We start from the raw sequence: 27535 nt of genomic DNA, 5'->3' as shown, positions 1-27535 counted from the left end.
GGCCAATATCCTTGCTTTCACCACTGTAAACGAAATAGGAGTTGGTAAGTTTCCCTACAAACGAATAAAAACCAATCAGAATGATTTTATTTATTTTTAAATTTTGAAAAATCGATGGACTTCCCCTTTAAGAGAAATAAATAAAAACATGTAGTTCCTACTTTGAACACTAGGTGTCACTCCTTCTCCAAAACTAGTGTCCATGAACAGCAGCTTTTTTAACAGCGCTGCTCAGACTCCAAAAGAAACAGAGGGAAAGAAACGTTTCACTAAATTTGAAGTATACTAGTTTAATTTAGTGACAAGCTGTATAAAAGAACCATTAAGTTTAGTGCCTCTGTGTACTCCACCCTAAAATTACATTAAAAAAGTCTAAAAAGACTGTAGTAGTACTCAATTTAATTTATGCAATATATTATTTTAAAACCTCTAATGTAGTTTATATATGTAGTGGATAAAAATATTACAGGTTGACATTTTTCCCCTTCACTTGTCTGTATATGTAAAGGCTTTGGCGTCTCTGATCAAGCTTTTATTTTGTCCATCAATGCTATGTTTATTTTTTGTTGTACTTGAATTCATTTATTCATTTTTGACTGGCGACCAGTCCAGGGTGTATCCTGCCTGCCGCCCAAAGACAGCTGGGATAGGCTCCAGCTCCCCCACCCCTGCAACCCAGAAGGATAAGCGGTTTAGAAAATTGTGTGTGTGAATTCTTTTTCTAAGGAAAAAAGAGAGAAACACTGCAGGTCACAGTAAGCGCATACCATGTTTATTACACAGCAAAGACATTCATTTGGGTTCAAGACAGTATTTCCAATTCATATAGACCACCATAATGGCTAATTGACAATCCATGACTTCAACCACATAATGTTGAATTTTAACATAAATCGTGAAAATGGCTTAAAATTTCTACCTGAAAAACAAGTCTGTACTGGAAAGCCATGTTTACTTGTTAAACCTGATAAATGTGAAACTGTCAATAACTGGAAAAGACCAATGTAATCTCTGAGCATAATAAAACTTGTGCATAACGCCTTTATGAAGTTAAAGCATGCAGATAAATTCTCCGGATTTCCATATTTGAACACAGTACTGCATAAGGTTTGTAAGACATCTAATTCATGCGTGCAGAAACAGCGTACAACAGCCAATCATAGGGCTCAGCATGAACAACTACATACTGTAAAACTGAACCAAGTGCCCCAAGACAAGGAGAGATTCATGTATTACAATCCACCAAAGAGGAGTAACAGATGCCTAAAAGAAGCCAAAGGTCCCATCAATCTGCAAAGACACCACAACCTGTATCAGATTTCCACCATGAAACTCTAAAGTGCGACACAGAGAAGTCTAGAAGCATCATTTTAAGAAGTTACACTGGATATTAAACTGCTGAGTTGGAAAGGGAAAATGGAATAAATGCGGTCTGAGGGAACTCGATGTTTACATCTTCCCCAGGATTCACCTTTTCAGAAAGATGGTGAAACCAGAGAGATTCTATATATGATAAGCATTTAATACCACAATACCAGTCAGGTAATGTAGCATGTAATGTAATATACTGTAAACTGTTTAAAAGCTCTCAGAATCCCTAGCATTAACAAAATAATCAAGCATTTTCAATTTAATCTCTATCTACAACATCTGTAGCATAATCGCTGCTGTCCATTTTTGACGTTTTTCAGTTTTTGACAATTTGAAAATGCCTGTTCTTTACATTGTGTGTAAACTTCACGATGAATGGACCAAAAGAAACGGCCCAAAATGACTTGGAAAAAAGTCTGGTTCCACTGACTTCCATTAAAAGTAAAGCATGTTTTTTCCTTCTCCTGTAAAGTTACCATTGTGGAGATACAAGGTTTTATTCCGACAACAGCGATATGAACACTTACCACAGATTTCATAACAGAAAACTGAGATTAAAATGTAATGTATAATAGAAGTCAATAGCAATCACCTGTCCACTGACTTCTATCATTAACTGCGCTTCAAGCCAAGGGGTCGTACTAAGCACAAGGAACATGACACAGTGATCGTCCGTGGTAATTAACTGTACGCTACAGACGCCGCAAATAGAGGTTAGGCTGAAAATTGCTGGAGTATTCCTTTAAATGCAAGAACACTTGTTAGTAATGATGCTAGAATACAGTAGACAATATACGCCCTTTTACTTCCCTGCTGGTCATAAACTTGAGAACCCTTAGCTACACAGCAAACACACTACATTACCCAGCTGAAAAGGGCCACAGGGAAGACAACAGAGTTTACAGACCTTTAACAATAACACACAAAGAAAGAGAAGCCACACAAATATCGAAAATGAAAATAAATATGTATAAAAACTATGGGAAACACTGTTCCCGATAATTTAATCCACCCTACAGTGAAATATGAGGGACACTGCCCCCGATATATACACGCTGGTAGGCAAAAACTACCTTCACACTTCACATTATGGAAGACACTGCTCCCGATAATGTTTCAGGATAGAAATATATATGTTCCAAAAGACGCTCTGTCACAGAAATGGCCAGAAATTCTTGCTCTGGTTAAAAAGCTTTATCCCCTCCTTTCAGATCGCAAGAGACGAGTTCTTGTACGAAGTCCAACCTTGAATGTTAAACCTAATTGACCCGTCCAAGCTCCGCCCACAAATGTGTTCCATCTCAGTTGTTTAGCTAATTTTATAGTGCATTATTAATTACAAATGATTTGTACATGTAACAAGTTACACTGTACAGGTGTAGTTTCAAGCTAAGGTGCGCATTGTGTCAAATTAGCTGCCGTTTCAAATGTGCCTAGTTAGAATTAGCTGCAACACATTTGGTCATGTAGCATTTTAAACTGGAAACACAACATTAAACATGAACAAAGCTTTGTACAATTTATCATCTGGTTCCAATGAGAAGATTTCCCAACCTTGGAACCTCAACAGCTGCTACAAAAGAATGCATTTGTAGGCAGAGCATAGATAGGTCACTTCGAAATCTCTGGGAACCTGTGCTGTGTCTGTCAGCATTAAGCCTGGTTCCGTGCCAAAGGAAAGGTTACTACTTCCTCTTTAGAAAAGAGGGTTATGCTCCATTTCTAGCAAGTGTTTCTGGGTTGGTGACCACCTGCACCTGTAATAGCAATTTCTGGTGACAGCTGTTGGTAACACGTATTTCTGATAGCAGATGCTGCTATTATAAACTGACAGTATAACCGTCACAATTATGGAAGGCACTGCTTCCGATAATAAAAAGAAGACACATTTATAGTGAACACTGTCACTGATAAATAAATAAGGAACAAACATGATTCTCTCAGTGCCAAATCGGTAAGGCTTACATAAATGGCAAAGGCAGAGGTTCACCCCCCTAAGAGCTTTGGTTGCAGGGTTTAGATTAAGTGCGAATGGAACAGGTTACAACCCAATTAGCAGCCATGAATAGGGAAGCCTTTGTAAGCACATGTGCTTCAAAAACCTGACTAGACAGCACATCTGAAAACATTGTCGAATTAAAATTAAGCTTGTTAGAACCTGACAAACGAGTGCAAACGATCATGACCTTGTACTGAAACACTTCATCTTGTCTGTTAAACGTGGCTGCACGTTTTAATACTAACAAGAGTTAAACCATTGTTAATCAGTCACTGTTCTTTCAGCCTTCAGCTGAAACTCAAACCCGGGTTTTGTGTCAGTAGAATTCACTTTTTTGCGATAAGCAGTTCAGCAGGACTTCGTAACAGAATAATTCATGTTAAGTTAATTCATATAACTGATAATCTTTCAGATTTTTCACCATACAAATGCATACAGGACTGGTTAATGATCTTCAATTCAAAGCAGATATTTGACGTTAATGATTATTAGCCAGACCTGTTTGCAAATATACTTTTAAAATATTATTTTTTTTTATTTTTTAAACATCTGATGTTCTGGGAAAATCAACTTAAATGAACAAGCACCCTTCACTTAGCTTCACTCTCTGCCCAAGTGGTAGATGTTTTAAACTCAAAAAGTGAGGTCGGGTCTGCCTGCATGTCAAACTAAAGCATTCCTCTCATTAGATCTCATTGTCTAGAGCCCACACGTCTCCAGCCAGGTCATTGGCGCAGCTTTGGATGGTCCAAGTGGTCAGGGCAAACTGGTTGCGCAAAAGGTCGGCATCAGACCCAACGACCTGCTCCTTCAGGTCCTTCAGGTGGTCGGTCAGCGCAGACACAGTGTGATCACCGGTGCCGAAGATGATGTGACGGAAAGGGACGTCTCTCGGAGAAACATACTGGGACAGCAAGTTGTGCTCTACCTGTGGGGAGAAAGTGATGGGTTAGAATAAACATGTCAATCAATGTAAAGCAAAACACAAGAGCAACTACAACTCATGACACTAATGTGAGGATGACAGCTGTTAGTTTAGCCTAGAAGCAAAGCTATAACCGTAATCACATAATTGCTGACTACTGCGTGTGACTAGCCAGACAGAACGAACAGGTTTACCCTCATGATCCGGTTGTTGATGGTGCGACACTTCTCCTGGTCCTCCAGATCACTATTCTGAATCTCGTTAATCACAGAATCAGCGGCGCGACTGTACGACCCCACTGCTGACATCAGCCACTTAGGCGAGAGAGGTGCAGACATGGTGCCAGCCTGCAAGACGAACAGAGCACAAATCTTTTTTTAAAGACTAATATCCAAAACTTTAGACTGTTTTTCATGACTTCAGTAAAAGTATTTCCAAAAAAGAGAAAGATAAAAAAAAAAATAGACCCCAATACATTAATTAATTATGCTTTCACCTAGTGGTGTGGACTTGTATTGGTAACAGGACTTTGACAAAAAAAACAAAAGCAAAATGAAAGTTCACTTTTTTTTAAGCTTATATATTTGATGTTGCCACGAACATCATATTGTGAAATTGTGTATTATTACACTATTAATAAATACTAATTCATAAAATTTAATAAATAATCTCACAAAAGACAAGAAAAAAAGACTTTAACTGCATTTACAAAATGTAACCATTTATAATCTACAACATTTCCAGGCTTGGAAATTGATTTTTTTCTTAATTCACTGATAAACAGGATGAAGCAGCATTCAACAAAAGGTGGATTAGTAAAGAAATAAAATAATAATAATAATAATAATAATAATAATAATAAAAATGCATGCAAGGGAAAAAATTCTACTCACGTGTTTGAGCTGGTTGACACGGCTGTTGATCATGACTACATGCTTCCTGATGATGCGGGTATATGAGGTCACATCCAGCCTCAGGATGTGGTCATGGACCAGCCTGAGGGCCATCTGCCCAGCCACCTGAGCTGCAGACACGCAGACGTTACCCAACTGCTGCCCAGTGGCAATGTCCAGGTTGGCTTTATTGTCCAGAGCTGTTCCGAAATAGCCATAGGCCTGGTAGATGACAACCATCAAAATTAGATTAATAGAAAACCTCCAGCGTCTGTTCACATACTGTCTTCATGCATCTTTATACTGTCATTAAATTAAATAAATAAATGTTATTTATATGTCAACATAGATGTTTTTACTAAACAAAACTCACCCGATCTGAGCCAAAGCGGAAGGAGATGGAGGGAATTCCAGAGAAAGCCAGGAAAGGATAGGCACCATCCTCCATCCTCATGGTTTCCAGCCTGCAAAAGAAGTAAGATTAGAATATATTCATATTCGGGATGCAGCAATGTGGGAATTGTGTGCTTATGCCAGTATCTGATATTTTTCATATACGTATCTGGATTTGCATAGTTATTTTGTAATTATTTGTAGGATTAAAATGCAGTAAAAATGATTAAATGTAGATAATTTAGCGTGGAAACCCAGCGTCACCCAAGCATTTTGCTTTTCTGTAGAACCATAAATACATCAAGTCTGACAAAGACATTATATGATGATTTCTTTACAATTTCAACATTATCATGTATCCCCAACTGATACTGTATTATGGCCGTGTACTTTTAAGGTTGTATGTTTTATCTGTTATTAAAAGAGAACACCAAGAATTAAATAAAAAGTTTTAGGTAGACCACATACAACTAAACGGAGCATCAGAACTGCTTTCTGCAATCAGAATGAGCAAAACTATCACAAATCTATCATAAATAACGTTAGAAGTCAGTAAAAATGTGCTCACGTGTTTTCAAAATCTCTTGGAGAGGAAAACTGGAACAGGTCTCCATATTTGCTTACAGTCTTCAGCTTAATAAGAGATACACAGGTTTAAATAGCTGCATTGTGGGGAACCAATACAAATCACAAATATATATATATATATATATATATATATATATATATATATACACACATACACACACACACACACACACACACACACACACACACACACATATATATATATGTGTATATATATATTAGTGGTGCGGGAAAAACTTGATTCTTAGATGCATCACAATGCGGACGTGAACGATTCTGAATCGATTCATTCAACGTCAAAAATCGATTTTCTAAATATTGAATTTATAACGTAATGGTAATGGAACGCAAAAGGCTGAACTGGAAGTGGGAAAGTGCAGCGCCCGGACAGTCTGTGGCAGCACATAACAAAAACACTACTGGAGGAGCGAGAAATCCGACCGGCTCCCTCTGCATTAAAAGCCAGGTTAGATCAGGAGTCACAACACAAATGATAAGAAGAGCCATTTTGCCTTTTAACGAAGTCAAAACACCTTAGGAGCCACAACATTTAAATGTCCAGTATGTCTCAGTATGGGATAATGTCCTAGTATGGGCTAAAAATATAAACGAAAGCGCAGATCTACTTTAATCTGCTTTAAGCTTTAGTTATAGCCGCTTTCCTCCCGTCTCCGCCAGAAAACCTTTCTTCAAAACTAGAAGAGTTTCTTTTAAAATGTCTCAGCGTCCGGCTGTTTTACGAGGCTGAAGTCGCTTCTCATTCGCCAGCTTCTTGTTCTAATTTTCCCGTTCCACCTTAAATTCTGGCCTTAGGCGCCGAATGTAACTGCTGCACCATTTAAGGTGGAACGGGAAAATACGAAAGAGAAGCGAGTTCATTTTCGCAACTTTTTAGTCTCTCGTTGCAGATTTAACCAACCGCGCTGCTTATAAATGCGAACAAGTCCTCCAACTGTTCGTCTTAATCTGTTTTTTTCGTTCGCTACTGGCGAGGCCAGATCTCGGTGCTATGTGACCTGCTGTCCAGGGCCAGGGCTTTCGCGCTATGCTGCACACTTTGGAGCCGAGATTCAGCGTCCAGTCTCGAAAATACCCCCCCACTCTCTACAACGAGACCAAAAGGGTGGCTGTAACGTGCTGCGTGGACACCCATTGCCTCTGGATCTTATTTCAGGGCAACAGCGCATTTTATCGCAGATGAGTGGCAGCAGTGTCTCTGAATGAGAGCCTTCTAGTTCACTTGCCACGTCACTTCCATTTGATTTATTAATAAAAGATATTTTAGATATTTAAAGCAAAGTATTTGTAATGATCCATAATGCATTTTCATTATGGATCATTACAAATACTTTGCTTTAAAACTACCAAGTCCTCAGACAGTAGGAAGATAGAAATCGTGTATAGAGAAAAAAGATGCATCGAGATGCATCGATAATCGTTTTATAATTGCATTGCAGTCTTCTGAATCGTAATCAAATCGAATCGTAAGGTGCCTAAAGATTCCCACCCCATATATATATATATATTCACATATAAAAACTGAATGACGAGCATTTCTTCCAACCTCATTTAAAGTGTCCTTCAGAAGGCTGTGCAGCAATGGACTGGCTGATGCTCTGAACTGGGTCTGTCCTGGAGACAAATAGTGTTTAAGGTTTTCTCACAAAAAAACATTCTGATACTGTGAATGCAACATAATTTAGTTCTTGATATTTTGACACAGACCGTCATGGACTAGGGTTTTGTGTGCATGCGTTCTGACCTACAGTCATATGCAAACGTCTGAACACCCCTGGCCAAAACATCTTCTACAGAGAACAAACTTAAATATGGATTTTTTGTAGACTTTAGTGCACAGTCTTGCTGATTTTAACATATAGGAAAATAATAATAAAATACAAGGTGCCACAATTTTTGCAAAGGCAACATCATGTTTTTTTTTTATGTTAAATTCAGCAACTAAACAGTAAATGTGCATTAAAGTGTGCAGAAGTTTGTTCTCCGTAAAAGAAGCGTTAACTTCTTTTCACTAGGAAAATCAACAATACATGTTATTTAACCACAAGTGCCTAAACTTTTGCTTACAACTGTATTGTGTGTCAGTACGCTTTTCAATTTAATTGCTTTAGATGTGATTAAAACGTGAAAGAAAAGGAGGAAAACAGTCATGGAGGCCTTTAACGTACCTTGAACCACTCCGTCCAGGCTGATGTATGTAAATGCTTTTTTGTCCAGTGAGCTCAGGTAACCCTATTTAACACAGATCATAAGCAAGATTTTAAATCTAAATAATCTCCATAACAAACATGACATTGTGATATTACATTTCCAAATGTCATGCATCAAACGTACCTCCAGCCACTCTGTAGCCCCCACACTGCCGTAATCACCAGCGCTCCAGCTGGCGAACACAATGCTTCTCCTGGGCCTGAACCCCGCTACAAGGACAGAGGACAAGAAGAGTTTGTGCCACTTAGCAACATTGTCTTAATGAAATATAACAGCTGATGAACAGTATCTACAAGGTAGCCAACAGAAATGCATATTAAAAATTACAAATACTCATTTTATTGCATTTATGTTTACTTCAGACATGTGCAGACAAGATCATCAGCAACTTATGCCATGACAGTCAACACACAATGTTGTCGTAGGCACCTTTTTACCCTGTCACTGCATGTCTGTATAGCTGTTTTGGCATGTTATTTGTCTGAGCACCTTCACAGCTGACAAAGCTTGCAGTGCTATCCTTTCATGCTTATTGTGCCAACTAGTCTTGACCATCTGGCCAAAAAATAAAAAATAAAAAAATCCAGGCAAACCAATGCCAAAAAAAGGATTCTAAAAACTGATGAGAATTGCTGTGCCATTATACAAAGCTCCACCCAAGTGTCTTAAAGACAGAAATCTGTTATTAGAAGAATGATATCAAGAACACTACATGTATGTACAGGTGTTTTTCCCCCTAATAAACTATAGAGATGTCATAAACTGTGATAAAAAGGTTAGGTAATCAGATTCCAACAAATTTCTGCATAATTCAAGGTAATCTAAGGTAATCTAAAAAAAATGTCATTAAAGTAAAGCCAATCAGAGTGTTCTTTATGTGAGATGTTGCACTATAGAGAAACTTAATTTCTTTACATTGGTAGTTATAGGAACCAGGAGATGTGTCTACAATGCAAATATAGCTTTAATTGCTATAATTGTAATTACTATCCAAAATAACCTACACGTGTCTACTGGGTTTTTATATGTAATACTGATTATGGCATGAGCCCGTCCCCTAGGCCCCAATTACCCCAATTAGAGGAGCAGCAGCACCAGAAGAAACGACTGAAGAGCTAAAAAGCTTAGCTTGGAGAAACAGACTGAAAAGTCTAGTTTAAGTAAGTAGTGAAGGTTTCGGTTGTTTGGTTTTGTTTCAGTTTGTGCCCGGAGTACACAGCGGGTGCTACCTTGATAATGATGAAATGTGTTTTCTTTGGGGACAACTTTGCCTCATAACACACTGCATGTACCTCTCTGTCATTAGTGTACTAAAACAGAAAATAATTTTAGACCAAAATCCCCTCTCAAAACTATATAATGTCTCAGACATCAGGCAGGGTACTCATGACCATTTGGTCCCACTTTATATTAAGTGTCTCTAATAACTGTGTAGTTACATGTGAACAACATAGGCAACAACACTACTAATGATTTATTCACTGTTACAGATGGATTACAGAAGTACACTTTATGTAATTACACAAGTGTATCTTAATAGTTGCAACAGCCTATTCTCTCATGCAATTACACAATGGTAATAACAAATGTAATTACGTGGTCATCACTTGAACAGCAGGTTTTTTTTCTGAATTCTTTTCCAGCAGTAAAAGTATGTAATAGCTTACATTAAGACATTACTTACACTGTATCTGCCAGCTTTCCTAACATTTAGCTAGCGTTAATGTTGCTAGTGCTGTGACACTGTAACCACTTTCTGTATGTATATGTAACAGTGCAGAAGATGACCCCTTATCTTAACATGTAACTTTTATGACATTAATTAAATGCCGCATTCCCCCAAAACAATGTCTATATTACCACTCCATTATTACACAGTACCTACATACCAACTACACAGGAACTGTCCACTTATTTTAAAGTGTAACTTTAACACTACACTACAGGAAAGTTCATCTTCATCATAAAGTTGATACACATGTGTAATTACATAGGCTGTACTTCTGTAATCCATCTGTAACATTGACAATCATCAGTAGTTACAGTGTTGTGACATATGTTAATGTGTAAGTACATACTCATTAGAGACATTGAATATAAAGTGGGAACGACCTTTTCATGTAAAAGCTTTCTGTGAGGGAACCTGGCTCTTATCACCACTGCTGTAAAGAGTTCTGACTTGGTAAGTTTCTCTAGATTGGTGCATTTCATGTCATACCACTCTGATTGACAACTTAAAGATGCAAAGTATTCTGGTAAGGCAATTTGGAATAATAATACATTAAACATCAACATGCACTTTTGAAAACATTCAAACAAAAAGAAACATCTGTATAGTCTATAGCTGTGATACTGAGTTATCAACTGGTAGAGTGTTGAATTAAACATGCTTAAAACATGCAATAAACAAAATGTTAAAAAGTTCTATGTTCTTATTTCACTTATAAAAATATAAAAACTTTATTTGGGTATTTAGATATTTCCTACAAATACAGACACTCTAATAGCAAAAATGGCTAAAATGGCCAATCCTAGTGGATGAATGAGGCTTCACTCTACCTTTCGTCATCTCTGCGATTGCTCTGGCGAGCTCCACCAGCAGGCAGGTGCCGACGGTGGACTTTGCATAGCCTTTGCTGAAAGAGTCTCTCTGAGCACCCATCACCACATAATGATCTGCAGAAATAACCCAGTGAGCTCATACTGTACACAGCCATGTTCGAGAATGCACAGTAAATCTATGACTGCAGTTCACCTGGATCAATGAAGCCCTTGATGACTCCAAAGACATTATGAATCTTCGTGTCAACTAGAGCGTTATTAACAGTCACAGTCATCTTGTCACCGTCTCCTCCCAGTCTGTACTTGCTGATGCCCTTTAGTTTTCCCTTGAAGTGTTCAGGGGCGTCACTCCCTCCCATTTTCCTGTGATTTAGAGCAGTTAATATTATACGATGTCCAGCATAAGAGGTTCTCACTGCAATCCGCTATATTTCACTTTAAAAAATAAGACTAAACAATATATCATACCTCAAGCATTGTCATGATTGGCTTTTGCAATACTGAGAGTGCAAAAAAGTGGAATAAGCATCTAACCCATGTTTCATTGTGTGCTATGAGCACCCTACCCAATCAAAGATGTTCCCCGGATGGTCTGATAAATATAAAGGCGTACACACAATCCAATCGATAAACTTTGGTCCAATCAGTCCGAAACACCAAATCAAGGGTTCACTAAAGTGCTTTCAATATACTAGAAGATATAGTGCACTCACAATGTGTAATAATTGCAGTATTTTGTCCATACCATACATCTTAAACCAGAATATAGAACTATTGTCTTAGTCAGTGAATCACTTTCCATTGCTAGAGTGATAATCAGCTCCACTTGGGAATAGTTCATCTATTATCTTTTAGTGCCCTTCAACTTACTGATGGATTTTGAGGGCCATATCTGCGGTGATTGTCTGTGCCAGTATTTCAGGCAGGCCTGAGGATTTGGCAGGGGGGAACTGTGTGTGGTTGAAGGAAGGAAACCCTGGAGTGTAAGGGTCACCGGTTCCAAAGTGGACCTGCAGTGAAAAAGACACACAGCATTTAAGATAATTGCAAAGGAAGAGGAAGAATACAGCTAAAATCGAAGAGAAAGGCATTTCATCTTAATAAGCCATGATGGCACTGAGCTACCACACAAGGACTTACATGGCCATAAAGATCAGTGCTGGTGTCAAAGCTGTTGAAAGGTGGTTCTGTGTAGATCAGAACTGCAGACGCATTAAACTTAGCAGCGTTGGCAACCTAAGGTCGAGACAACAGTCAGGCCAAGACAGGAAAACAGAAGCATGAATCTCTGACCTAACAATGATTTAATTACAGTTTATTTAGAAAATATTTCAATTCAGTATAGAAATCAAATTTCATGATTTGTTTTGATAATACAAAACATAAACTAAACATAAACCATTATAACAAGACTTTCTTCAGCAAATACTTTGCCCAGAGATTTTCCATAGAGCCATATCCTACATTTTTCTGGTACTTATAACACTTCTAATTTAATGCACCAAAAACAAAATTAAATCTTAATTAAATCTTCCTTTATCCCTTTAACTAAATAGGCGTTTTTTGTTACTGGGCCTTTAAGACTGATGTATGTAAATGAGCTCTGATTGGCTGCCCTGAATTGCGGGCTCATTCCAAAAGTGGTTCAACTGAGGCATAACAGGGCTAAAGCATAGGTGGAAATACATAAATGTGTCGGTTATTATGGCATCACAAAAACAATTCATTCAAAATGGGCTGTTTTTGAAGCTTGGTTTCCCTGCATGAACTCGTAGTGATTGGGACATTTAGAAACTTTGAGTGTTTACATCCTACATCAAACTTTCAGTTTTCCATGATGTGGGCCCCATAAAGGTATGCCAGAAACTGAGATTTTGTATTACCTTTTCTGCCAGGCTGATTTGCCCAGTTCTCATGAGAACAATCTTCTCTGTGAGATCCAGTCCAGCAGTCCGCAGGTACTTCAGATCCTCATTCTGGCCATAGTTAGCATACACCACCTTTCCCTGTCAGAAGACCACCCATGTCAATTTTGAGAGCAATACTTTAACACACACAGTGTGGCCCTCAAAGGATATTAACATGAACTTATCTTTTTGAATGAAAGCTGATTTGTATTGCTTGACGTAGAACATATAGACTTCCACACTATATTTTCATAACAGAGACATACAATGTATAATACAATAAAGTTGCCTGTCTGTCTATTAGAGCTTATATGAAACACTCCCAATGCCTTGCATGTACATGTCTCTGTATTAAAAAAAATATATAAAGTGTTACACCAAAATTCTCAAAACTATCATAAAACAATATCTGAGGCATCAGTAATAGCTTTCTGTGTGGGAGCTTAGCGCAGCACTAAACACTAAGTTGCCTTTCCATCCAAAGCAGCTCCACTGAAGCCTTCCTAACTGCATTATTTCCATATAAATAAAAGCTGTGTCATGTTTCCTGAAGACACGCCTTCTTTCGAGAACAATAAGCCTGTACAATATCCTACCTCTTTGGTTCCTTTAGCACTGTAAGCCAAGTATCCTTTTGTCGGTCCAATCTCGTCAGAACCAAATAGGACTTTGTTTGGATTGCTCCTGTTTGTGAACAAGACAGTATATTAGTAAACGGGCATTAGAAACACGGGCTGAAGAGTAACGTTTGCACACGGTACTGACGGTGGAGGCATCTGTAGCTGAACATAGTGCTCGTCAATCCATGGGTTCATATCCAGGCTCTTGAAAATGTCCAACACTTTGTTGGCCAGCACCTCATCACCACTACTGCCTGCTTCATGGCTATCCATGGCAAAGTTCCTGGGGAGGGGCAGGCAGGTAGGTAGAAATGTATTAGAAATGCACTTGTTTTTATGCTAATCTTAAATGAATACTCCAGTGCAGCATCAGCAGCACACAGTTAATTACCAAAGACAATTTCAACATGTTTCTCTGTACTTTGTGACAAGGATACTCAGTGTCACTGATGCAAAGCACCACTCCTACGAAGCTTAAGTACCTTAACTGATTATCAAAGGCGCTGGATAACAGACTCCGTTGCAGCATGCTTGTGAGGTCACTCCAGTCCAGAGAGGGCTCAGGGGCAACAGCAATGACCCCTTCTTCCTGATTTCCATCTGGCTGATCTGTGGTGCATGCTCCCGGTCCAGTCTCAGCAAGTTTGCTGGCCTCAGGTTTGCGATGTGTCACGTAACCAATAAGGTAACCTGATACACAAAAGAAACACATCCATTAGTGCCAATCTGTGCCAGGCAAGGCAAGCAGCAACAAATGATATATAGTTGCTTGCTATAGTGTAAAAAACTGGTTTTTTTTTGTTTTTTTTATAGTTTCAGTGACTGCAGAAGGAAATTGGACACTATCCATTCAAGTATTAGTGAACTTTAATGGGTTACTTCATGAAATTTTTAACAGAATACATTAAATTCAGAGTAAAACACTTTTAGCATAACATCAAACTGATCACAAAAAGTGAAAAACTTAAAACGGACTGCACTAAAGGTACTGTTAAGCACAGAGGTGGAATGTCTGCAAAGAAACTGCTCAAACGATAACTCTGAAAACACATCACCTGCATTTTGATGGAAAACTTAATTATTAATTATTAATTACGATCTTGGAATGGTCTGTTTAAAACAAACGTCACTTGGTTTTATATTTTGTTTCTTAACATAATAGAGTCAATGTATTTTTTAACACAGCACAAATATCCAAATACTTTGTACATAAATACAGTAGAGTCAAAAAGTTTTACGTTTAAACCTGGAAATAAACAAAAGTGTTTGAATCTTAAATTTAAAACAAAGAAAAATTATAACAAAATGAAAATGAAACCAAAGCAAATTTGGAAAATGACCATGTTAAGGCCTTTGTATAAAAAGATTAGATTATTTTTAGTCTTATAACTTCCATATTCAGGCAACTGGATCTATGGAAGGGGGAAAAGCAAAAAAGGGGATGTACCAAATACTAAGAAGTTCTGAAATTCACGTAAACATTAGGATTCTACTATTCACAAAAAATTTTATGCGGATATCATTTGTGATGAAAATGGTGGGGTTTTATTTAGAAAAGAATACAGAATAAAAGCATTTTCACAGTGGTCTCAAATATTTGGGCCCAATTATATGTATGACATCATTGACAATTACTAGACTTTGTCAACTGATCACCGCACCCCAAACTGATCACAGAATCACGACTTGTGGCAGCATCTTACCAGCAAGGAAGATGAGCAGAACTACTAGTGCTCCATAACACACGTTCCTGTAAGGGCGCAGCGGTCTCTGTGGTAAGCGGTAAGTGCTGGCAGGATGGCCATGTCCAGCCTCAGTCCCGTCCATCTCCTCCTCACCATCACCAGAGAGCTTCACCTCCACATGGCTACTTTCCCCATCAACATTCTGGGTCAGGTTGAAGCGCGTGTACGACTGTGGTTCCCCATTAAACTGCGATATAAAAAAGAAAAAAGATCAGAAATATCTTTTTTACCCTTACTCTTCAACACCGACTCCTCTTTTTAAAAACGGCGCTTGCTATTTTTAAATTTGCTCTTTGTTCTTGTTATATGCATCACAAAATACTGAAAGGAAAAGAATAAAAGATGAGAAACGAGACAGACTTTTTAGTACAGTTGCATTTGAAATGTCTAACTCTTCTTTTCAATACTTACTATTTTAGAAATCTTCGCTCTTGCTTGATTAATTGGTCCTGCCATGACAGACCTGAAAAAGAAAGAGGGGGACAAGAGAAATGAGAAGAGAGCACAAAGCTGCACAAGAACAGAAGAGGTTTCTTCAAAGAATCTGCCTCTCCTGCGGTCTCCGCAACCTTATATGCACGTCTGTCCGGTTCCAAAGGTCAAGGTTTGTTTTTTTTGGAAGTCAGGGAAAAAAAAACAAAAAAAAACAGTAGTGTGTCAAGATTTTCTGGACATCAGAGCCAGTTGTAAACATGCTAAAGACAAAAATCAATACGGGAATTAAATAACTGCAGTGCACTGCTACTTCAGTCCCCAGCATATCATTGTAGGCCAGCCACTGTGAGTGTTTAAGAAGCTACATTATGTTCCATATATTACATAATGAAGCACATTATCAGACCACAGCAGCTGTCAAATAGATGAGACTGACAAGGTTTTACTGTAGTTAGATTATGAAAATACAAATCTACAGTAAACCTACACCAGATCTGAACATACCTGCAGAAGACAACACATATAGTACTGAAACTACGGTACAACAGCAAAGGTTTCAACATGCTTTGCCGCTCAAGCTTTCAAAAGCACTCAAGCCGCAAAGAAATGAAACAATGAAGTTCTGCAGAAGACGAACATGACTTCCTTAAAAAAATCCCCCACAATGCCCCAGTTCCCGCCAATTCTTCAACCACTGAGTTTCACAAGCAACTGTCATTTTTCTCCCTTTACAAAGACCAGTTATGTCGAAACTGCAGCACATTTACCAGGCAGGTCAGATCCTGAAGTTAATGACTCATTCTGATAATGACTAAGCACAAGATGTTCCCTCGTTATAGAACAGCCTTTAACTCATGCTTTATGCTCGACAACTGGACTAAATGACAGTTATAAGTATCCAACCATCCCCCCAGGTTCAAACTTCATCCCTCATCTGATATGGAGACTAAAAAAGAACAACTTCCAACCAAGGAACAAAACTTCAACCACTCAAACATGAGAATAAAAAAAAAATCACTTTCAATATGACCCCTTTATGAATGTCCCTGCATGAATGTTTTTCTAAGATCATGAAGTTTCACACATTTCTCTTCCTTAGAACTGCACAGGGGAATCCTATTACCACAATACTTCCTCGTCTGCGAGCTAAACAAGCAGCTACAAGACCAGAACAGGAATATTTTTAACCTCTATGTGACCCAAGAACATTTTCTCATAAAGCATGGCACACACACTTAAAAATGATGGTTCTTCAAGGGTTCTTTAGTAAAAAAAATGGCCCTACATAGAACCATGAATACTCAAAGAACCCTCTGCATGATTAAAGAGTTCTCTGCATGGTGAAAGGGCTCTTCAGATTGATGGAGAATGTGCTGTAGATGGTTCTAAACAGAATCCTTTTGAAAAGGGTTCAATATAGCACAAGAAAATGGTTCTTCTATTGGTACAAGCATGACATCGTAACAACAGTAGAACCCTTTTTGATGCCATATAAAACCCTTTTCAAAGAGGTTCTATATAGAACCATATATAACATTCTCCATTAACCTTAAGAACAATTTAAGCATGCAGGGATTTTATATGGTTCTAAATAGAACCATTTCCTTTTACTAAAGAACTCTTGAATAACTTAATTTTTAAGAGTGTAAAAAGACTGTGCTAAAGCTTGAACCACAGTTCTATACTGTATACTGTACTATATCTGTATAACCCTTTCATGATGCAAAGAACCCTTTAATCATGCAAAGGGTTCTTTGAGTGCTCATTGTTGTATATAGAACCTATTTCTTTACCAAAGAATCCTTGACGAACTCTCTTTTTTGTAAGAGTGTAAAAGAGAGTGTACTATATCTGAAGAACCCTTTCACGATGCAAAGGACCCTTTAATCATGCAATGGGTTCTCTGAGTGCTCATCGTTCTATAAAGAACCATTTTCTTTACTAAAGAATCCTTGAGTGTATGGTTTAAGGTTTTTGTTCCCCACAGCATATCACATTACCATCACAGAGCATGTGAGAGTCACAGAGAGAGTCTCTGAATGCATGTTGAGATCCAGTTAGGTCTTGTCCGCTATGGCCTGGTCTGATTATCTTAAGCAATAATGCATGAAGGGATAGAACATATGCTTCCGATATCTAACCTAATTAATTTTATATGCAGGTCAATATGAAGAGGCAGAGCCACTGGCAAGAAAATCAAATTTCAATGAACTCTTGCACTGTTTGCAACATTATTTACAACTGAAAACATTCAAAACACTGGAAGATAAGAAAGGCGCCAGACTGGCGCAGGGCGCATGGCGCCGCTGCTGTTCAATAATCTGAATCAAAATCACCCAAACATACACTGGTAAACAGAAACTGTTAAAATGTGGCAACACTATATGCCATCAAAGGTTAGTGTGCTACACTGACGACGTCACGCGCAGCCTAGTTATATCAGCATCCAAAAACAACTGATAAACAACTATTACATGTCCAGACATACAACTGCATTTATATCGCTGCTGTTGGAACAAAACCTTGTATCTCCAACTTTACAGGAGAAGGAAAACACCTACTTTACTTTTAATGTAAGTCAATGGAACCAGACTTTTTTCCAAGTAATTCTGGGCTGTTTCTTTTGGTTCAATGGTCATGAAATTTACACACAATGTAAAGGGAACCAAGTATTTTCAAATTATGTCAAAAACTGAAAAACGACAAAAAAATTGAGATGGTTTTGTTCTGACAGCTGCGATATATTCATTCTAATATAATCTACAAGTGCTCTACATTCAACTGTGGGTGGTGAAACTCGAGAACAAGCCCATCTCATACATGAGGAGATCAGTATTTCCTTTTATAAGGAGAGATGATGCGGCCACTAATGCTTGAGTTTTTCACTAATGAGTTTGTAAGTTAGAATGATGCATTGCCAGAAAGTGAAGCCTAGGACCGGCATGTACTTATTCTTGATGTTAAGTAGCCTACAAGCCTAAGACCAAGTGAGATGAGGATTTCTGAATCAAACGAGATTTTACACATAATTCAAGAATTAATTAATCTTAAACGATAATGGATCAAGTGTTCTGGTGGCCCTGTGAAAACCTAAGAAACTGGCATTGCACAACATAAGCATCAATTAACTGGGTCTTAGTACAGTAAACCAAGTATAAGACTGTGGATTAAGGCTTAGCACAGTCTTTTCACAACCACAATGTTTTTAAAGATGGTTCTTCAAGAGTTCTTTAGTAAAGGGAGTGGCTCTAATCAGAACCATGAGTCCTATATAGAACCACTGCATGCTTGAATGATCCTTAAAATCGATGGAGAATGTGTTGTATATGTTTCTATATAGAAACCTTTGAAAATGGTTCTATATATATCACCAAAATAGGTTCTTCTATTGTTACAAGCTTGACATCAGAACAATAGCAGAACCCTTTTTGGTGTTATACAGAACCAAACCAAAAAGTTTTCAAAACAGAACCGAACACAACACATTTTCCAACAATCTGAAGAACCAATTCACCATGCAAAGAACTACTTGAGCATGCAACTCCTGCATCTACATAGAACCACTGCCTTTACTTAAGAACCTTTGAAGAACCATCTTTTTTTTAAAGTAATATATTTTGTCTTTTTAAAACACCTTTACTTCTCTATTTTATATTGAAATCTCTCTGTAAATACACAAATACTGTTCTTATGCAATAAGTGCTCCAGCTGTATCTCCAAGGCTGGACTCGCCATGTGGTTCTACAGTATTATGGCAGTGCAAGCTAAATGGCATCAAGGTCACCAAAACATATTCAACCCAAAACGCTCTTAACCGATCAACTGAGTTTTATTCATTAATAATGCGTTAGTTAAACGAAAGGAAAAGCTAGTTTAACATGAAAACATCTGACTAAGCTCGCATTATTAGCACTAAAGCTGCTTCATAGGGACTAAACACGCAGGTAATGCTAACTTGCCCTTTCCTAGCAGGTAACGTTATGCTAACACTATGGCCTGGCCTGCTAGATATACACTCAAATGAACTAGCTGACGCTAACATTATTTAACCTAGTCACGCTTTTATTTCAGATGATATAAATCAGACACATAATTCAAGAAGCCTTCAGAATAGCACTGTTAGTTAGGTTTAATAACTGCGGCCACCCTCTCTGAGCACACAGCTAATATGGCTAAGCGGCTAACTAGTTAGTTAACGTAGCTAGATTATATAGCGTAGGTAACGTTAGTAACGGAAGCAACGTTGGCTAAGCTAAACAACATAATAAAATATTAATTATCTAGTAGCGTTATGCATTATTATTGCCTTTAGAGGCCGTTTATATGATGGAAAAGCACGATCATCCAGCCTGGTTATTCAGAGCATCCTGATCCACTATTATTAAAAGAAACGTCTTTGAGGGAATGAATGACTTCTTGTTCGCCAGCGTCTTGTTCGAATTTTCCAGTTCCACCTTAAATGGCGCAGCACGCTGGATTTAACCATTTAAGGTGGAAAGGGGAAATTAAAATAGGAAGCCGGCTTCAGCCTCTACAGGAAAAAAGGCTAGCTTGTTAACCTAGCTAGGCTAGCTAGGTTATGTTGGCTATGCAGCGCTGCAGACACTACATAATGTGACATAATGTGAAAATTGTACGAAAAACACTAACGTTACATTTTAGAGTCGTCACTCGCTTAAGTCACTTAACCTTTTAAACGTTTAAAGAAACAGTCTCACCTGAAAATAAGTCTGAAATAAGAGGGGCTCTAAGGTTTAATTCTGCTGCTCCCCGAGAAACACGCGGTCTGTCTCCACGCTGTTCTTGCAGACCGTCTGTCAAGCGAGTCGTCAGCGAATCATTTGAACCGATTCTTTTCTCTAAATCAGTTTTTTAAGGCACAGATTCATAAGAACTGATTCATCTGAATGAATCCAGCTGAAGTTTTGCATTGTATCACCTATATCGCGACGTAATTCATTATGCATAATAATACAATCCATATTTAAAAAGAAAAACGCCATCTTGCCTTAAATGTACAAAATGCACCAAAGTCTATTTCAAGTTCAAAGTCAATTTTAGCCCATTTTAAAGGGGCATAATTCAGTGACTGAGGTCTAAACAGAGTCATCCAGAGTGGTTTGATGTGAAACGGTTCATGTGTAGAGAATCTTACATACTCTGATTTCTTCACAGTGGTGAGGATAGGAACCAGGGGTCGCAATGTAGCCATTTTATTTACTATCCAAAACCACCAGTGAACCTACACGTGTCTTTTGAGTTTTTATAATGTTAATGATTTTCTTTGGGGGCTATTTTGCGTTAGAACATCCCTCGTGTATCCCTCCACCATGAATAGATTAAACATGAATTGACTGAAATACGTTTTTGGCCAAATCTTTATCACAAAACCACTGTAAAACAATGTGTCAGACATCAGGCTGAGTATTCATAACCTCATCTCATGTAATAACTTCAAGTGAGGGAGCTCTTAGAGGCGGACGTCTGGTTCCATTTAACACTACTGCGGGGTATTTCACACCAAATCACTCTGAATGATTTAAGCATCTAATTATGCAGAATTTTTTTTTAAAAAAAAGGGTGGAGTTCCCCTTTAACTAATTTAACCCAGCACGCCTGCAGTTAATCCCCACTCCTCAATGTCCATCTTGATATTATTTTTTGAAAATCTAAGTGAGAAGAAGTAACGAGCATCCGATTCACTCGCTTGTTGACTCAAGGAATCGTTAGATCGGACGTTTGAATCGTTGAAACGGAAGGAAAGAATCGGTTCGGCGAACTGAGTCGAACTTCACATCACTGGTAGTCGCGGTCTCCTCCCACTGCTGCTCCTCCTGCACAGATAACAGAGAACTGTGAGTCATGGCGATTGTCACGTAGGCTCCTCACAATTCCTGCAGAACGTTTCCTCGTTTTACAGGCCCTTTTGGGACAGGAAAAAATCATCTGATGTAGGCAAAACAAACACTGAAGAACCATTCTTCTGTCTTGAGCTAATGAGTGCACACAGAACATTATAATAAATCTGCACGTTTTGGTAACTACAATAATCTGCACAGTGTCTGCCATACAGCATCCCCTAATAAAAAGAAGTTTATTCAAGTGTGTCATTAGTATAAACTAAAAATAAGTGAGTTTCAGTTTACTTTTAATGCTCTTATCAGAGACAGACTAAACAAACTTATACTTAAAGGGTAACTCCACCAATTTTTCAAACATTCTGCATAATTATACAGTTGAGATATAAACATGTAGTCGTCCAGAGCGGTTTGGTGTGAAACGCTCCATTCTAGAGAAGCTTACCGAGTCTGAACTGTTCACAGTGGTGGTGATAAGAATGAGACATCTGTAGATCTTAATGCCTCTGAAAGCTCCCTCACATAAAGTTATTACGTAATATGGTTAGATATATGGTGCCTGATGTCTGACACATTGTTTTATCGTAGTTTTGTGAAAAACTCTTGGCTTAAAATGTATTTTAATCAATTTATTTTTTAATTTATTTTTCAGATTAATGGCTATTTTACTATCATTGACATTACATACAAAAACTCAAGAGACACGTGTGGGTTCACTGGTGGTTTTGGACAGTAAATAAAATGGCTATATTTGTGTTATAGACGATGTGACCCCTGGTTCCTATCACCACCACTGTAGGGAAATCTGAGTCGGTAAGTTTCTCTACAATGAACCATTTCACATCAAACCCATTCAAACCACTGAATGACGCTGTTTACAACTCAAGGACTGAACTATTCCGAAATTTTGAAAACTTGGTGGAATTCCCCTTTAAGTATACTCGGCTGCTGACAGGTATACAGAAATGTCTAAGTGTATTTGGCCTACACTTGTACTTAATCTTTTGATCGAGATAGACTTAAGAAAAGTATAAAGTAAGTAATCTTGCCTTATACATAAAGTTTATGGGCTTGTAGTTTGTTGTGAAACAGTTTAGAGTGAATAGCACATTTGTGGAACTGATAATTTATGTAAATTGTAAAGAAGTACAACCTGTTTGTGGGCAGCCAGGGGCTGATGTAAGAGAAGTTGCTTGACACAATTTTAATATCACACTTCCCTACAGACTGTGTGTGCTTTTTGTTTATTGTTTTGAACTGGAATGTCTGATATTTTGGCATCAAATACTCAATCAATATTTGTTTGAGAATTCTGATTTATGAGGAAAACAAATGTGTTCTTAATACTGAGTATGTCTTGTAAACATTTTATATATAGTCTACTGGTAGTGTTCATATTAGTTAACTTCAGGTCTAATTAAAGTACTGTTAAGGTATATTTCAAGTATAAATAACCACCTAAATAGATACCTAGTGGTTATACTTTAAAGTGCAAAAATAATATATAAGTAGTAAACTATAAGTATCACATTAGGTTAATTTAAAGAAAACCTACAAGTATAACTGCAGTATAAAAACTATTAAACGAATAGTTTACTGAGAGTAAAATACTTAAAAGTGTACTTTAATAAACTAAAACATGGGAAGAATGTATAGATAGATAAATATAGAAGTACATAACTAGTAAATGAACAGTATATTTATAAGTTTACCTTTAGTATAGTTGCAGTACAAAATAAAACTTATATATAAACTAGTTGTGTATTCAAACTTTACTTTTTTTACTCTTACACATAAAGAATACTTAAAAGTATACTTTTATAAATTAAAAAGTGGGTGAATTTAGTCTCAGGAAGTATGAAATAGTACACTTACAAGTATACTACCAGTACATTGGTATTAGTATACTCACTCCACAAATTATACTTGGGGAATATAGTTGAACTTTACTTAGGTTTATCTAATAAAATTAACTTTAAGTATACTTTTCTTTAAGGGTCATTAAAGGGCCTGTATCATGCAAAAAAATTCCCCACTACACAATCTGATGTAGTGCATAAACACTGTTAAAGTTTCAAATAGTTCCATTCACTGCGTGGTCCATATGTAGGAACTAAGCTACAAAAACAACCCATTTTGCAGTAACTGTTTCTGTAACATCACAAAAACCATATATTTGCCTCTTCAGGCCTGTAGCAGATTAGCTCCACCCATTCACATTGAAGTTACAAAGAGTGTTTCTGCCTGGGCTCCAATTTTTGAATGAGGAAATTTTTTGAATGAATTTTTTTCCGGTTGAATGAGGCACACTGTAGGGCAGCCAATCAGAACAGGATTCATTTACATATTTTAGTCTTGGCACAGTAAGAAAACAACCTGTTTCATTCTAAGGAATAAAGAGGGTTTGAAAAGTAGTCATGTAAAAGTGAATTAGGACTGTTTTTGGTACACAAAAGGGGATTTCAGGGAGTAAAACAAAATAATTAACAATAAAAATGAGGCATACAGGTCCTTTAAAGTCGGGAACCCATTGTGTGCAGAGCTGCAGGGAGGTTCCCGACTTTGGCACTTTGACAATGTTGGCTTTGTTTTAGTTTGAACTGATTTCATTATTACTATAATAGCTTTTACAATATTACAATAGCTTTTACACGACTCTGGAACTTAATTAGTATAATTATTATTATTATGATTATTATTATTATTATAAATATTATCATAATATAATAATAATAAATATTATTATTATTATTATTTCATTATTCCAGATATTTTTGATGTCTAAAGTACATGAACTTTCAGCAGTAACAAAAATGTATATAAATGTACCAACAATGATAGACGTATAGAGACATTTTGACGTAAAACATAAAGCTGTGTACAAATATTCCTAGGCATATTGGTTTTTGTGACATCACAAAAACAATGGATTCAAAATAGGCAGTTTAAACACAAAAGTGAAGGGCACATTGTGAAACTTAAACAGTGTTTACATGCTACATCAAACTCTTTTATTTCAAGAAGTGCAAAAAATTATGTTTTCAGTGACACGGGCCCTTTAAACACTGTGAGCTTACTATGCCAGGTGCTATGCAACTGTGCAAAGTACAGACACAAAACAGTTCCTGGAAATAATGACTTGACAGACAGATCTGCAGGAACGAGAGACTGAAATCTGACTCCCATGAATGAAGCCTTTGTTCACACCTTTTAGTTCACTGTCCTAGAACAATGTGCAGGGAGAGTTTCCTCCATAGTTTATTGTTAACCCTAACTCTAGTCTACTCATTCGAAACTCCATTTCCTTTACAGTAAGTAGGCCTAGTGCATATTTACTCACTGTAAACGTGGTACATACTACCCCAGTGGAAAACGTCTCTACACTACTGCATACCTCATTTATCATGAACTGTTACCTTCTAAGAACTTCTAGACAGGCATTTCCTGACAGATAACAGCCAGTTTACAATGATAAGCAAATTATATGTTTGTTTAACTCTTGTAAAGCCTTGACATTTATCACCCAGAGACTATCCAGTGTTAAGGGGGTGTTCACCTCACTACACAGTGGCTATGAGAATATGTGATAGTATATTATCAGTAATGTCCACACCTGGCCTTTATTACAGTAATATAGCTGGAGTGGACTTATCAGGCTATACTTAGCTACAGGTTCATAAAGGATGCTTTTTTAAAGACGACCTGCTTTGAGTAATGTGTGTAAATGATTATTTCCTCTTGGATGGCTTATCACAGTTATATAGAATGATATTCATGTCAAATGTGTTACCATACTGCACAATTCACATTTTTCCATAGAAAAGGTTTTCCCAGTACATCCTGGGTGTAAGTAGCAGCTTAGTTTTGTATGTTATAAATTAGCTGGAACCTAACACGGTCCAATGGCCAGAAGAAGAAGAGAAGAGCGAGGAGGGAAGAGGAGAGATGACGACTGAATCTGAATCTCATGCTAAATCATAGTTTTATTCTATCCATCTGTACATATGGACACCTTACTGTACATATTGCACTTTCTGTAACCCCTACCGCACATCTTGCACATCTGGACACTCCACACCTAGACACATTATTTCAGTACCAATATATGCATATATTTATTCAGTATTGTCATTATATGCTGTTATTGCACTGCCTTTTCATCTCAGGTTATAGATCTTGTTGCAGATTTTTTTGTATATTTCTATTTATGCCTGTAGATAGTTTTTTTGTATATATTCTTCTTTTTGTACTGTTTCACCCTTATTATTAATACAGTCTAAATCTATCTATCTATCTATCTATGTAATCTGCTAATATGTCCTAGTGAGATTACAACATGGTGAAAAGAAACGCATAGCTAAAGAATATGCGCTAATGTAGCTTACATGTTTGAGAGGTTTGGACTGTGCAGTGAGCTGTTAGCTGAAATAGATAAATGATGTTGGTATAATTACAACAGTGTCAAATTTATGTTGCATATCTATCTAATAAACTGTCAAATGTGGCGTAGAGCTGTTCTGGTAGCACCAGCGTTCTGCTGCAGTATCTTAGCATGCTACAGCTTCACCACAACACAGCGCAGATTCATTCTGGCTCATTGAAGCTTCATTGACATTTTTAGAGTAAAGACTCTAATCAGAGTAGGCAAACCTCTGTGTTTGTGCGTGGAGCTGTTAACTTAGGCTACATTTGCTTCTCTATCCTTGTTAGCATTAAAAGGTAGCGTTAGCTTAGCGAGAAGGCCTAAACAGCTTTACACGCAACCACACTTGCTCATTCCGGCTCAGTGAAGCATAATTGATGCAAATTTAGAGAATAAAGACTCAAATATGAGCAGGTAAATCTGTGATTTTGTGTGTGGAGCTGTTAGCTAGGCTTTTAGTTGATATCCTTCTTAGCACCAGCGGCTAACATTAGCTTAGCAACAAGGCTAAACCAACAGCAAATCCAGCTCACTGACGCTCCACTGGAGCAAGTATAGAGGATAAAGACTCAAATCTAAACGAGTGAAATTGAATGGCAGAAATACAGAACCTTTTTGATTAATAAATTTACAGCTCTGTTCAAACATAGAGATAGTAAATGCGTTTACATGCACTCAATAATCTGATCATAATCTGATTTCTGCAGTTATCTGATTATTCAAATGGTCATGTAAACAACATCATATTATTTCTTAGATCAGAGTAAGGTCTAGACATCTGATTAGGAAATCCGATAAAGAGAGCTGGATATCAGCTCAGTAATCAGATTTCTCAGTGCATGTAAACTCTTACTCTGATTTCTATCAGATTTCTCAGTCTGCGCAGGCGCGAGAACAGACGGTGGATGTCGCGAGACGCAGCAAAACACTTTTGGAGAGGAGCTGAAACCAAATTCACGCTTGATGGGATTTACATTTTCTTCATCTTCTAGATGATATACGTTCAAAATTTTAGGTAAAGTGGTGCAATGTTTGTTTTTTTTAAAAAGCTGCACCATGAAGTTTGAGTTTTACAGCAGAATTATCATGCATATTCAAAGATATTCACATTCTTAGTTAGTGATGAGGTTCAAGGATACTTCCATTTTTATTAGTTTCCTGGGCATAACAAAAAAACACAACATATTTAACAATTTATTATTTAACTTGGATAATTTTTTGTGTTTTCATTTACGATTTAGTAAACTGTGAATCATAGAATCAATTCTTTTCAATTTCATGGCCTGAAATATGCAAACTTGCTGGATCATTCAGCTCTTAGATTTTGAGCTAATTAGCATTTTCTCCAAGGCTAACCCAGCACATTGCTTCATATGGCTGAGTTGAATGGCAAAGCTATTGTTGCATTTCAGAAGCAAAACTAGTTTTACTAGTGCCAGATTTTTAGGTGTTTTTCTTCCTTTCAGGTAAAAAAGGATGTAGTCAACCAAAAAATCCATGATGTTTTTTGGGACAGTGATACATTTTGGTCACTCCTGCTGCATTCAAGCACCTGAGATTTCAAAGTATGTTGAAATCTTACACATT

The 27535-nt window shown here is 37.4% G+C and overlaps 1 protein-coding gene across 2 annotated transcripts; it reads right to left on the bottom strand.

Annotated features, from left to right (window-relative positions):
• Window positions 1–750: 750 nt before the first annotated feature.
• On the bottom strand, window positions 751–20503 carry tfr1b (transferrin receptor 1b). Of its 2 annotated transcripts, XM_036558360.1 has the most exons (19): window positions 20386–20503; window positions 15644–15695; window positions 15191–15419; window positions 13970–14177; window positions 13633–13770; window positions 13464–13551; window positions 12844–12966; window positions 12101–12196; window positions 11831–11970; window positions 11154–11323; window positions 10958–11074; window positions 8522–8607; window positions 8356–8419; window positions 7734–7801; window positions 6150–6214; window positions 5562–5652; window positions 5189–5410; window positions 4490–4642; window positions 751–4298 (listed from the first exon to the last, which is right to left on the bottom strand). In XM_036558360.1, exons 2-19 carry the CDS (start codon window positions 15686–15688, stop codon window positions 4056–4058), a joined length of 2346 nt encoding a protein of 781 aa, XP_036414253.1. In that variant the 5' UTR covers window positions 15689–15695; window positions 20386–20503; the 3' UTR covers window positions 751–4055. The 2 variants fall into 2 exon arrangements, with proteins under 2 accessions (XP_036414253.1, XP_036414252.1); XM_036558359.1 differs by lacking the exon at window positions 20386–20503 and having other exon boundaries at window positions 15644–15792.
• Window positions 20504–27535: the final 7032 nt, after the last annotated feature.

Source organism: Colossoma macropomum, unplaced genomic scaffold, assembly GCF_904425465.1.
Source record: "Colossoma macropomum unplaced genomic scaffold, Colossoma_macropomum, whole genome shotgun sequence".
NCBI lineage: Eukaryota > Metazoa > Chordata > Actinopteri > Characiformes > Serrasalmidae > Colossoma > Colossoma macropomum.
This window is presented reverse-complemented; position numbering and strand designations above follow the sequence as displayed.

Bases quoted from the DNA above. Each gene is read 5' to 3' on its own strand.
- tfr1b (XM_036558360.1), bottom strand. From the start codon at position 15,688: ATGGCAGGACCAATTAATCAAGCAAGAGCGAAGATTTCTAAAATA. The intron at 13,552-13,632 runs GTCAGTACCGTG...GTTCACAAACAG, and splicing joins CAGCTACAGATGCCTCCACC to GAGCAATCCAAACAAAGTCC. The intron at 12,197-12,843 runs GTAATACAAAAT...TCTCGACCTTAG, and splicing joins AAATCAGCCTGGCAGAAAAG to GTTGCCAACGCTGCTAAGTT.